The following is a 13,176-nucleotide window of genomic DNA, read 5'->3' on the forward strand; positions in this document are numbered from 1 at the left end:
TATTGTTGCCTTAACGATGCCTCGATGCGATCAAGATGCCAAAATTTCTCAACCTCATCAATAGTACACATAGGAACTCCCTCAATAAGCACGTTCCTGTGGAAAATCCTTATCCAACCTCAAGCAGAACTTCTGGAGAGTTTAAACCCTTTCGCATGATCTGATCTTTCATCCACCTCAACCAGTTATCAGGAATGAAATCAGGCAATCTTAATTCTGTAGTTCCAGGCACAAAAGTTGTATACGAAAGGTATTAGATAGGAATACATTGTGGGGTGAGGGGTGGGAAGGAATGTCGATGAAGAAACCAACTGCAGTGCGAAATACCCCTAGATTGTTATATTTCTCCATTTTACAAGACATTACTGCAATCGAAATCCATCCATCCTACTATCACCTCTTTTTTTCTTACATTAAATACACTGCAACGACAAATTCCTAATCACTTGGAGCAACGATTGAAGCAAGTATTTTAAAACACATTTCTTCATTTGAGTTCCAGGAATTCGAAACCGTTTGATAGTTACCATAGAGCATTGAAATTCGTGCAGAGTTGCAACTAGAACTGTAATGAGAAGTCATCATTTTTTGATAGCCATGAACACTAATCAATGCCATGTGGAAGACACTGCAGAGTTGGTTAAATAGTAAGGCCAATTTTAGGGTTAACAACACCTCATGGTGCTGCTAGTCTTTTCAATTTTAAATACAGACTCTTATGTAAACAATGCATTGCTCATTATGTACACGTATACACTTGTCGACACAAATTCATATGGATCAAACTAATTAAACTTGTTCACACAAGCGGACAATTGGGCTCAAATTGTATTGTGACGAGACGCAGTACGTGATTAGTAACAATTAGGTATTTAAACACCTGAAATGCAGGATACATAGAAGTATCTGGCAGCAACATGCTTAGTTATGGCACGGTAGCTGTCTTGATCCTCGGTGCTGCATTTGCGGTTCCCAACTCAGGTAGGAATGGTTAACACCACTTTCATACTTTTTATTAAATATAATTAAAATGTTTGCATTAGTTAAAAATTCTATGTTCTTGGCCACTGAGGTCTAATTCATGAAAACCCTACAAATAACACTCTTAGCATATTTAATGTAGTTAAGTTTTTCAAATTGCTTTTATTATTCAGCGAATTTATTGAATAATCTGCTTATGACTGAATGTTTTTAGGTTTATATAAATCAAAGGATTTGAATATATCGCAAGATGTCATTGTGAACTCCCTTCCATTCAATGATTTCCTTTTAAAGTTTTGATGTATTATTGTTCCCAAAATATGCAAAAAAAAGGCAAAGTTGGAAGTTTAACAGTATAAATGAAAATGCTCATCACTTAAACATTTAATTTCTGTATGTCTAGTCTTTAAGACAGAACTGGGCACGAAGCTTCATTTCTAATGAGCAACACTGGGTTCAATTATGGTCCATGTCACTTTATGGCATTTGGCTCAGCGTTAGCGAATATTTTTATATTGGTATTATTTATAGAGAAAATAGGAGAGTAAATCAAATTTTAAATTAACTCAGTACATTCACATTTTAACGCGTGACATATTAACAAATGTAGCCTAACCATCCCAATATATACATAATTTTGTGGTATCTTGGTGTGTTAGCTTTATTATTTAAACACTAATATGAATTCGAGAGTTTATGTATGAAAATGAATTTATCATTTGGCTAGATGTCTTGAGAAATATATCATCTGCAGGCTTGAAATTTTGGATAAAATTTCATTACTTAGAAAGACATGCAAAAAAATTTGTTCCACCATGTTGCATCTCCAACCATGGAATTTGGCTGAGCGTCGTTTAAGCGTTAATATTCAGTAGGCTGACATATTTTCTCTTTGTTTGCAGTATATTTAAAATTTTCTTTGTCGTATGATTGCCTGACGTTATATCTGTCAATAATTAGATTGTTAATAACAGTGAAATTTTTCATTTAACCTCAGCGAAGCCTTTTGGTTAATGCAACAAAATCCCAAACTTGCTTCTACTTTATCGTTTAGATGTTTGAAAAGAATCCGTTTAACAAAACATCTCCATATAATAATACGGTGATATAATAGTCCAACATAACCACAGATAACTCTCACCTCATATTGATTTTGAATATGAGGAAACACTTATCATTTTATATCCTTGGATTGTTTAAATGATCGATGGCTAACAGTCAGTATTTTAAGAGTCAACTGGAAATAACGATCGAAATACAAGCAGTGTTTGATGACGTCCCCAACGATGTGTGTGTGTGTGTGTGTGTGTGTGTGTGTGTGTGTGTGTGGTGTGTGTGTGTGTGTGTGTGTGTGTTGTGTGTGTGTGTGTGTGTGTGTGTGTGTGTGTGTGTGTGATGGTAGAACACTTTGGTAAATGTATAATTCGTGTCCCTTGCTTACAGAGGAAGTCTGCGTGACCAATGGAAACATTTACGAGAAAGGAGACAAATGGCAGCCTGTCGGTGAATGTGCTGAAGCCACTTGCAAGGGCAATGACGAATACACGAAATTAGGGTATGTAACTTTGAGTTACTTATTTTATAAACGCAACTGACCAAAATTCTATTTATTAAAATTATAAATAAATTTTGTTTTATTTTTGTATCCATTAAAAAAATACTATCTTTATAAACGTAGAACTTTTATATTCTCTTTCATATATTTATCGAAGGGAAAAGTTAAACCGTTATAGATTTACAAGAAAATAAATATTTTGTGAAGGATTCATCTAAATATGTGTGAACGTTTTGTAAATCCGAATAATTGCTGTGCAGTTTTAAAATAAATTTGTACACATCAAATACAATCATATGGTTTTTAAGTATAAAGTATAAGACTACTTTTATGTATAAAACAATATATTATCAACCTCACACCTTTATTGCTTCAATACGTTCTGTGTTTTTATTTAGGGAATGATAGTTTAGAACCAAAATGTAGCACTTAATGATTAATAAAAATGGCACATTTGAATTCACAAAAGAAAAATCCAACTATATTCTCTTTTATGTGAATAATTTACTTACTTGTTTCTTGGTCATGTGTGACTCTTTCAGTCGGTCCTTTTAAGTGTCAATAATGATGGACATAATGTTGAGCTATATAAGGCTGTTCTAAGTATATATTTTTGGCAGAGAAGGGATCATGGTAGATTAATCGTTTCTAAGTATTCTACCAACGAGTAGAAACTGTAATGGATTAAAAAGTAATGAATGGATTAAAGGTATCCAAAAGGAGAGATGGGATGGTGTAGAACTTGACAAAATATTTTTAAAGGCAGTGACTGAGTGTAACCGATAACATTGGTAGACTTCCGTATCGAGATATTCATACTTCTTCACGTTGAAATCAACTGATTTCCCACAATAATCTACAGAAGAATGTACGTTACGGAAACTACAGTTTGATCCTTCGTAACCACAGAAATCTCAGTGCTGGCAATAAGCTGTGTGATCCAGTTTGTCACTTGGAGACCATAACTTTTTCTGATCATTTCAGTATTGTGACGCTGAATTTTATTGTTCTAGGACACTATTTTGAACTGGTATTCTTTGGAAAAGAGTCATTTATCTCATTAATACTAAAGTAAATTGAGTAAAGAGTGGTGAATGGAATTAGAATTATCATGCTATGAAAGTAGGCATTAAGGAAAGGTTGACTTCAAAAATGTATTATAATGCTTATGGTTGGTTCAATGTGCATGTTAAATTTAGCTCCAGTTCGCCTTTCTCATTGTGCAGCATCTGAAAGATGAAGCTCTCAGAGACTTTAATCCTAGAATGTTCCTCTGAAGAGATAAAACAAATCTGTCATCGAAAAAACTCAAAATAAACTCTTTACATCGTTTCCACACCAAAAACCTAGACTACAAAATATAGTGTAATCTAGATGAAGAGGTATTCTCATTGTCTTATCAGATGCACAATTGAGTGCACTACGATGTTTTAGACATGATCTCTAAACACGGCGGTGCAACCGAGTATTCGACACATAACTTATGGTAGGGTTTGGTTTAATGTGAATGTTAAATGTAGCTCCAGTTCACCTTCCTCTTGGGACCCTGTCTGAAATCTGACGTTCTAACAGATTTTTTTGGAACTCATCTTCGGCTTTTTTAATCTGTTCAGACAAACATCACTCCAGATTCCAAAAGTCAAAGATGTGACAGGGTCAGATTCCAGACGCCGCACCAAGAACAAGGTGAACTTAAGCAAAACTTAACATTCGCAAAAATTGACTTATTCGTAAATAGAATTTTAAAGCCGACATCGTCTTTTAGCCATTCGCGATCAAGACCGAGACCAGAAGAAGATTTTGGTGGTTTTCAAACACCGAATATTTTGTAAATTTGGATCTTACATATTAACTGAGTAGGAGACACTCAAAAAGGTTCTTCAGTGAAATTAATGCTATAGGGAGTCAGGTATTATTTCACATTTTACATATGTCAGTATCTAAGGTGAATTAAAGTGGGTAAAAGTTGTGGACTCAAATATCTATTAATCCTATTTATCGCTCTTGAATTTTGAATCGATATGTCTGTTCTATTGTTGAAAACTATACAAACTATTCAAGTCCTCCTAAGTCCTAACGCCACTATGTCTCCAGGCCATTCCCATAGGATTTACTGGAAGATTTAATAGAATGGCACATTAAGGTCTTTGGTCCGGTTTTGGCCCACTCAAGATATGAGGAAAATTACGAATGTCTTCTGGTGTTGTTCGTGGATATTTTTCAAGTATGAGAAAGTTTAATTATATTAAATGAAATGAAATTAAATGGATGAAATTAAATGAATTAAATAAATTACATAAATGCATTAAATAAAACGAAATGAATAAAATGAAAGAAATGAAATTAAATCAAACTAACGAAATGAAATTAAAGAAATAATGAAATGAATGATTAAAACGAATGAATGACATTTTAAAAATTGAAATTTAAAACATTTTAAAAATGAAACTTGATATGAATGAAATTAATAAACAAAATTCAATAAATGAAATGACCCTAACCCCCGTCCCGAAGGTGTAGGACCGTGCACGGTCCTCAATACATCTGATATCATCAGGGAAAGCGTTCAACAAAGACGACAAGTTTCAACAGAATAAAGGACCTATTAAAAATTGATGATCGATGAATTTGAATTGATAGTAATGTGTCTGTTTTTGTAGGTCATTAACTAATATCAAAGGTAAAGTTGAAATGATCGGACAGATAAACATTATATTTGGTTTTGATGAGTAAATGTAGAATAGAAAATTATGTGCATCCTCAATTTGACTGTTTCAGCTGTGCTCTCATACGAGTAGATGAATCAGCAGGATGGACCCTGACAGAGGAGGACCCCAGCAAGTCGTACCCTGAATGTTGCCCGCAACCAGTTCCTCCTGCATCCACCACTGAGGACCCCTCCTGTGAGTGACCCCGAAACTGGGTTTTTTCTATGAAATGTTCGAGAAACATTAATTCATTTACCATCATTACATATTACAAAATGTAATTTCACGTTATAAGAAGTCCAAAATCCTGTTATCCTTTCAAACCATTGTCAATAAACAACCTTTAATCAAAAAATTCATTCATTCCTTTGATTTTACCAATTTATCTTCAGGAAAAAGTATCATTACAACGCAATTCATATTTCCAGGTCTAGGTATTCTACTAATAGTATCATAATCTTTATCCTACGGTTAGATTTTGGAATCAATAAGTGACTGGACCCATATTCATCGAACTTAAAACTGTGAAGGGAACAAGATTTTTCCGGAAATTGACTTTCGTTCAGTAACACTACGTTTTTGATCTCTTCTTAAGGTAAATAACTAACTTAACACATAATTACAAACTATGTTAAAATAAACAAATCATACCAGAGCGTTGTGACACGCCTAAGGCAGGAATCACAACCACCATGTTGTGTGTCAACTTCACTAACAGTAATTCCTGACTTAGGCGTGTCACAACGCTCTTGTATGATTTGTTTATTTTAACATAGTTTCTAATTATGTGTTAGGTTAGTTTTTACCTGAAGAAGAGATCAGATTGCAGATCTCGAAACGTAGTGTTACTGATTTTTTGTATCACTGAACGATGGAAAATGTCCGCAAAAATCCTATTTCTTCACAGATTTATTGATAGGTAATTACAATTTGGTCTGCCTTCATATATTGAGTCAAAAGTTTCGATTCGTTTTTTTTTCCTTTGTTTTTCCTCTGTTTTTATGCTATTGTTTAATGGATTCGTTATAGCAAAATACACAATTCTCCACCACTATGGACTCCACCCCTCAGAGGATATACCACGGGAATTCGATAACTATTACTAAAAAGAAGCTTCACATAATTTCAAAAATATTGACAATAATATAAACATGAACTATCCTAAAAGATTACTTACTTTTATAACGGTTTTATTGAATTCTGTCCCAAGAAGAACTTCTTACGTTTACAAAAACGTTTTTGATACGGTACAGTTGTTATTATATTTTAAATATTGAATAAATATAATGGCCAATGAATAAATACTGTGGCTAGTTAGTAAATTAAAAAAACAACAAATATACATTTATGAGAGTCTAGCATCTTAGATTACTTTAATCCACCATTTTTGTATCTAGTAAAAATATTTATGCAATATCACAAGTCAGAAAATAAATTATATACATTAAACAACAGAAATAAACGATACACCACAAATACATAAACAAATATAAATAACAATAAATACTAATAAATATCAATAAATACTAATAAAAAATTATAAGAAGCAATGTGCAAGATATACTAAGATCATGAAACTCTAGTGTCTTACACCCTATGACATCACAGTGCTTAAAAAGCCAATGTATTGCTGCAAAATAAGCCAAATAATTACTTGTTGACAAAATATTTTAAAATTTTGAATATTTTTAATGTGTACTGGAATGTGATTAAAACACTTTGGTCCCAAATGCTGAAAATAATGACTAAAAATAGATTTATTTACGTTTGGTAGTCAAGAATTGTGTCCATTTACATAACTAGTACAATAATGTATATTGTACGTTGAGATTTATTTACGTTGGGTAGTCAAAGATTATGTCCATTTACATAACTAGTAGAATAATGTATATTGTCATTGCCTATACATTCCCACTGTTAATACAAAACAATCTTAGGATTTTGTACACAAAAATATGTTGAACAGGTTTAAGAAGAATAAGAAGAATAAGAAGAATAAGAATGTATTTATTCCACCATCAAATAACAAAGGTGGTTAATACCTATGAGGGGAAGGGAACTTTCCCTTTTTAGTTCTTTTAAAATGACACGTAACAAGTAGTTTTGGGTGGTTCTTAATTTGTCTATCAAATACGTATTATATTTGAAAGACAATCAAATTAATACAACATATTATAAAATATTGCAGTATAGAGTTTATTAAGCCTAAAAGTTATAATGAAAGATTTTAATTTTTTATTCAAACTATTAATATGTAGTTCAAAACTCATTTTTTCGTCCAAAATAATCCTCAGATACTTACAATGGTTTACTCTTTCCAAAGGTTACAATACAATATGCTAACTGTAATACGCCTTACATTTACAGACTTTTACAGTCTCTGTTCCTGTATTTAGTGCGTTTGCCTTGCTTTGAGGACGGTAAAATCTACGAGGTAGGACAGCAACGAGACATTCCTGGCTATTGTGGGCTTAACGTTTGCGCCGGGAACGACAAATGGACTCAAGCAGCGTAAGTAATGCTTTACGGTTGCTTCTTCCAACAACTTTTAGTTTCATGAAACTTACATCAAGTCTTACCATTGTATAGTAATAATTTAATGTAACATTGTTCGTTGTTTCCTCAACAGTAAACGTGTTTCCATTTTGGTTCATCATTTGCTATTTGAAAGGAATTGGTTTAGATTTATACGCCGTACATTCCAATTTAAGTTTGTTAAAGTAAACACGATTTTCATACATTTTCCAAGTAATAAACGAGTGTAAAGGGTACAGAATAATCATTCCTGAGTTACTAAATCAGAATAGAAATAAACCTACGTTTATGTTAATCTCTTATGTGCCGTTATTTATAGAGAAAATTAGGTTATTAGGTAGAAATGAAACTTTTTAAACACATAACACTTTTACTTACAGTCTCGCATAAACAAAAACCAAAAAAAGTCACACAGATACCAAAAACTGTGATTACATTATAAATTTTAGTTTAAAATAAAACACATAGGTGAGACAAATAGACTAAGAAACTTTAGGATTATACACTATAAAGGTAAAACAAACAATCGGCTAACAGAAAAGCCAACATTGTACATCATCGTACGAATTGGGATTAACGCAGCATAATACATCTGGAACCTCATTTCTTTAAAAGGAAATTAATGGAGGCTTCGTTCATCCAACAAGTCAGTCAACCATCAGTCGAAATTAGACTACTCTTTTGATTGTCAATTCTAATAAATGAAATAGCAAGAAATCCTGAAATATGGAAATATTAAATATGTAAAGTTCACTCCTGTTTCCTGCTTTACCACCGTCTTATTTTTGCCTTGAAGATCACCAATTATTATTTTCTCAGGTCGGATCTCTGTGGTTGATTGTTACGTGCATCTATCTATTGCGACCTGTATTCTCTAGTTCGGAATAATAATGAGCGTTTTGTTTGTAGACAGATAGTGTCCCTGGAGTTGACACACAACATGAATGTTGTGATTCCTGACTTATGCGTGTCTCGAAGCTCTGGTATTTGTTTATTTTATCCCAGATTTGTATGTGTTAGTTATCCACCTGAGAAAGAGATTAGACTGCAGATCTCGAAACGTGGTGTTCTCTGCACCACATTTTGTTCCAGATATTCTCGAGATAAGTATTAACAGCCGTCTGAGTCATAGGTTTTTTAATGCTTAGCCAAGAGCATTGATTTATAAGAAAGACATATTTGCTAATGCCAAGATGAATATCAAAATAGTGTATTGAAATTTCGAGTGATTTTAGCGTTGAAAATGCTATGTTCTTACTGGAATTTATAATTTTCTTGACATAATATATAGGACTATCTTACATTTACGGCCTAATTTACCAATCTAAATTTTGTGTAGCAGTGACTGACTGACTCTCTTATATTTATACAAATTTTACTCTTAAATTTTTATATGGGTGAACAGACTAAATAACATGATAAATATCTTTAGTTTTACTTTCTTTAACAAAAAAGCTGCGTTTTGTTCATTATTAATTTATCTAAGCAATTACATTGCCTTTCTTATATTCCAATTTACTATTCCAATCATCTGTATAATACAGAATAATTTTACAGAATTTAATTAAAGCGTGTATACTATATTACTAGCAGTGTAAAACAGAGGTAAAATTTATGAACAGAATAAAATTTCCTCGTATTAACTTGTTTTAAATATTTTGTATTAAATAACACCTAGCTAATTACTAAGGAGACAAATTGAAGGAATAGTAGTAAATGTAACAGAAAAATTACTGAATACTCTTATAAAAATAGTTATACTTTAATATTGCCGATCAATGGGTACATTTTTGTGAATTTATTTGGTAACATATTTTAAGTATAATTGTTTAATAAATTCTAATGAAACCTTACTTACTTTTACTCTACTTTATATCTAACTGTCTTAAGATGTTTAGTGCAATTTTACTTCAAATAATGACTGTGATACAGTTATAAAATCAAAATTTGCAAATAGAACTGGTTATATAAAGCAAATTTTTAATACAAAACTGTTTCTAAATTATGTAATATTAAAACTAATAATATATTTTCTTGATATATTTATATTTTTTTTTAATTTGCAATTTTTTTTACCACCAACAGTTTGAATGTTGGGATTTGTTGTTATTTTGTTAGGCTACTTTGAATCTGAAGTGTTAGGAGATTAGTAGAACGACGATAATCGATTTAAACACAGTACTGTATATGGCTAATTAATTGTAACCGTGATCACTGTATTGTCTCATAATGATGTCCGTAATTATAACTATATACAGCCACAAACAGTTAGCTCTGTGACAGGAAAACCAGTAGGCACTGAATTAAATTATATTTTGTCAACAATACTCATTAATCATATTCAAATATATGAGTATCGTTACCATAACTTGTGTTTAATTGGTTAATGATTTTATCGAGTTATATGTAATGTAGTAACGTTATATGTTCTTTGTTTACGAGTTATGTAACAACAACAAAGCGTTCGAGAATTAGTCAACTGAGTACACATTTCTACCTTAATCAAATAGTATAATATAGATAGGATTTCGAATACTTTGCGACGTAATTTGTTACACAAAGGTATAACATAACGTTTCGAGGATTGATATCTAGTATCTTCTTCAGGTGTGAAATTTTTAATCAGATGAGGCTTATTATCACATGGAATTGTTGTGCAGTCCACACTAGACAAACATTTCGATCTAACAGTCCGGTAGCCCAGGGTCTTGAATTGTATTAGCAACCTCGTTTTTCTTATAGTCGATAAATATCTTTGTCTATTTTATTTATTTATTTCATTTAAGTTCAGTGTACGCTATTCCCCTTGTAATGAGATGCCTTGATAGTGAAATAAACCTTAGGCCTATCTTGTATAATAACTTAACATAATTACAATCATTATAATAACAAGGTAGGAGTAGGCGACTAAGTGCGGCCTAACAGGTTTTGCTAAGATTCGACGCAATATTTCAAGTCTGTAGCTCATTTCACTATCAATAGATAGATATAACGGCAATCATACGGAAAAGAATTTTTTATATCTCTTGGCAATCAAAAGATAAATTATTTCATATTGCTTAGTAATAGGCTTCAACAAAGCTCAGCCAAATTCCATGTTTCAAGCCTAAATATGTAATATTTTTGGACATATCTTGCTAAATGATACATTCACATTTATTTATCATTAAACTGGATTTCGTAAGAGTGTCTAAATAATAAAAGTCTACACACCAAGTCACCACAAAGTTATGAACGTGTTTTTCAAGTGAGTGTACTGAGTTTGTATACAGAAATATGTAATATTTTTGGACATATCTTGCTAAATGATACATTCACATTTATTTATCATTAAACTGGATTTCGTAAGAGTGTCTAAATAATAAAAGTCTACACACCAAGTCACCACAAAGTTATGAACGTGTTTTTCAAGTGAGTGTACTGAGTTTGTATACAGAAATATGTAATATTTTTGGACATATCTTGCTAAATGATACATTCACATTTATTTATCATTAAACTGGATTTCGTAAGAGTGTCTAAATAATAAAAGTCTACACACCAAGTCACCACAAAGTTATGAACGTGTTTTTCAAGTGAGTGTACTGAGTTTGTATACAGAAATATGTAATATTTTTGGACATATCTTGCTAAATGATACATTCACATTTATTTATCATTAAACTGGATTTCGTAAGAGTGTCTAAATAATAAAAGTCTACACACCAAGTCACCACAAAGTTATGAACGTGTTTTTCAAGTGAGTGTACTGAGTTTGTATACAGATTTATTTATTCTGCTGCACCCATAATACCAATGTAAACATATTTACAAATCCCATGGAATGATGACATGCACTAGCTTCGAAATCGGTATTTCTGATATAGGAATGAAGTTTCGTGCATACTTTCAAGCCTATAAGAAATGCAGACTAATATTAAAACAAAGATTGGTAGAAATTAAACTATCCAGTCCCTCGAGTAATAGGCTTTGCTAAGGAGTGGTGCTTCGTCATTTATAATTGTTATGTTTTAGATTTTTTAGAAATTGTTATACAAATTATAACTATAATTATATTATTATAAGTGTTATCACGTACTCATAAACATAATTTCTTTATTAGCGCAAGAGTACAAGGTTGAACAGGCCCACATAGCCCTTCCTTCATTTAACCTCAACAAATTCTCACTACTAAACAAATAGATAACTCCAGTAGATAAATTGATCAAATTGAAATTATTAAAAAATTTAAATTAAAAAACTAATAATACTCTTCATAATAATATACAGTATGACAATAAGACCTGTTGAACCCATACTTTGAAATTAGTTCCCTCAAATAAGTATTTCCTTCAACTTGTAACAGGTACGGTACAATTTACTATGTACAAAGTATTAAACATTTTACAAACTTTAAACAACAATTTCTTCCGAATGGATCAACCTTTTGAAAGCCAGTTAGCGGCATTTTTTTCAGTTTAACTAAACTCAACGTAGGCTATCATTAAAGATTTTCTTCTTACCCCCGACAGGCCGTCCCCCAAAGGTGACATCCGATCACCATGTACACAGAAGAGTAGTTTACTATTACTAGTTACGGTATGCCAGGTTTTGCTGTGGTATCTGTTGATGTGTAATTGTTATAAAGTCCTCCTAAGGCTTAATTATCACCATTTATACGTTAATGTAGTACGTTACCAAGAAAATATATTTTCGAACTCATTAACTCAGTCATTCATTCCATGTGATTTATAACTGTATACCACATCTATTTAAATAATAATCATTATTAATCTCATAACTATATCATGCTTGCGTATTATCTGACTCTGGCAATAAGGAAATAAATGGTAAGAGTAGTCAGTAGTTTATAATCTTATATTGTGTTGTAGGTGTGGACTGGTTGCATTACCAGAAGGTTACACGCTGTCTCCTGAAGATCCTAGCAAGCCATACCCGGACTGCTGTTCCAAAGCTGTCCCACCCAAGAAGAATTAATCAATTATGACTTATAACAAATTAAAAATACATATAATTTTAAGTTCAATATATTAATTATATTATAAAACCCAAATTTTTTAAATCTCTTGCATGAATAATATTTTGTTTTGCTATTTTAAAGATAGTTAAAAAGCTAACGAAAATAAATCAATAAAATGTTAGGTTAATCTTTTGCCTAATTCTTGAAAGTAAAATAAAAGTAACATGGAGAGCAGTTTAAACTATTAAAGAATCAGGAAAAATAACTATCAAAATAATTATATATATATATATATATATATATATATACTAGCTGTTTCCCGCGGCTTCGCACGCTTTTCGTAAGTTTTGCCCGCGTATGAGCATTTCTGGTTGAAGTAAATTATATTTCCAACCCCGATGTAGATTTTACCTTGATGTCACGATCAAGAAAATATG

At 31.8% G+C, this 13,176-nt stretch overlaps 1 protein-coding gene across 1 annotated transcript; it reads left to right on the top strand.

The window, feature by feature from the left end:
• The first annotated feature begins 833 nt into the window (after positions 1 to 833).
• LOC124359012 lies at positions 834 to 12,805 on the top strand. Its single transcript, XM_046811343.1, has 5 exons — positions 834 to 981; positions 2,425 to 2,536; positions 5,315 to 5,439; positions 7,641 to 7,755; positions 12,651 to 12,805. The coding sequence occupies exons 1-5, from the start codon at positions 918 to 920 to the stop codon at positions 12,754 to 12,756; spliced, it is 522 nt and encodes a 173-aa protein (XP_046667299.1). The 5' UTR covers positions 834 to 917; the 3' UTR covers positions 12,757 to 12,805.
• Positions 12,806 to 13,176: the final 371 nt, after the last annotated feature.

The sequence above is a fragment of the Homalodisca vitripennis genome, chromosome 4, assembly GCF_021130785.1.
Source record: "Homalodisca vitripennis isolate AUS2020 chromosome 4, UT_GWSS_2.1, whole genome shotgun sequence".
NCBI classification, from domain to species: domain Eukaryota; kingdom Metazoa; phylum Arthropoda; class Insecta; order Hemiptera; family Cicadellidae; genus Homalodisca; species Homalodisca vitripennis.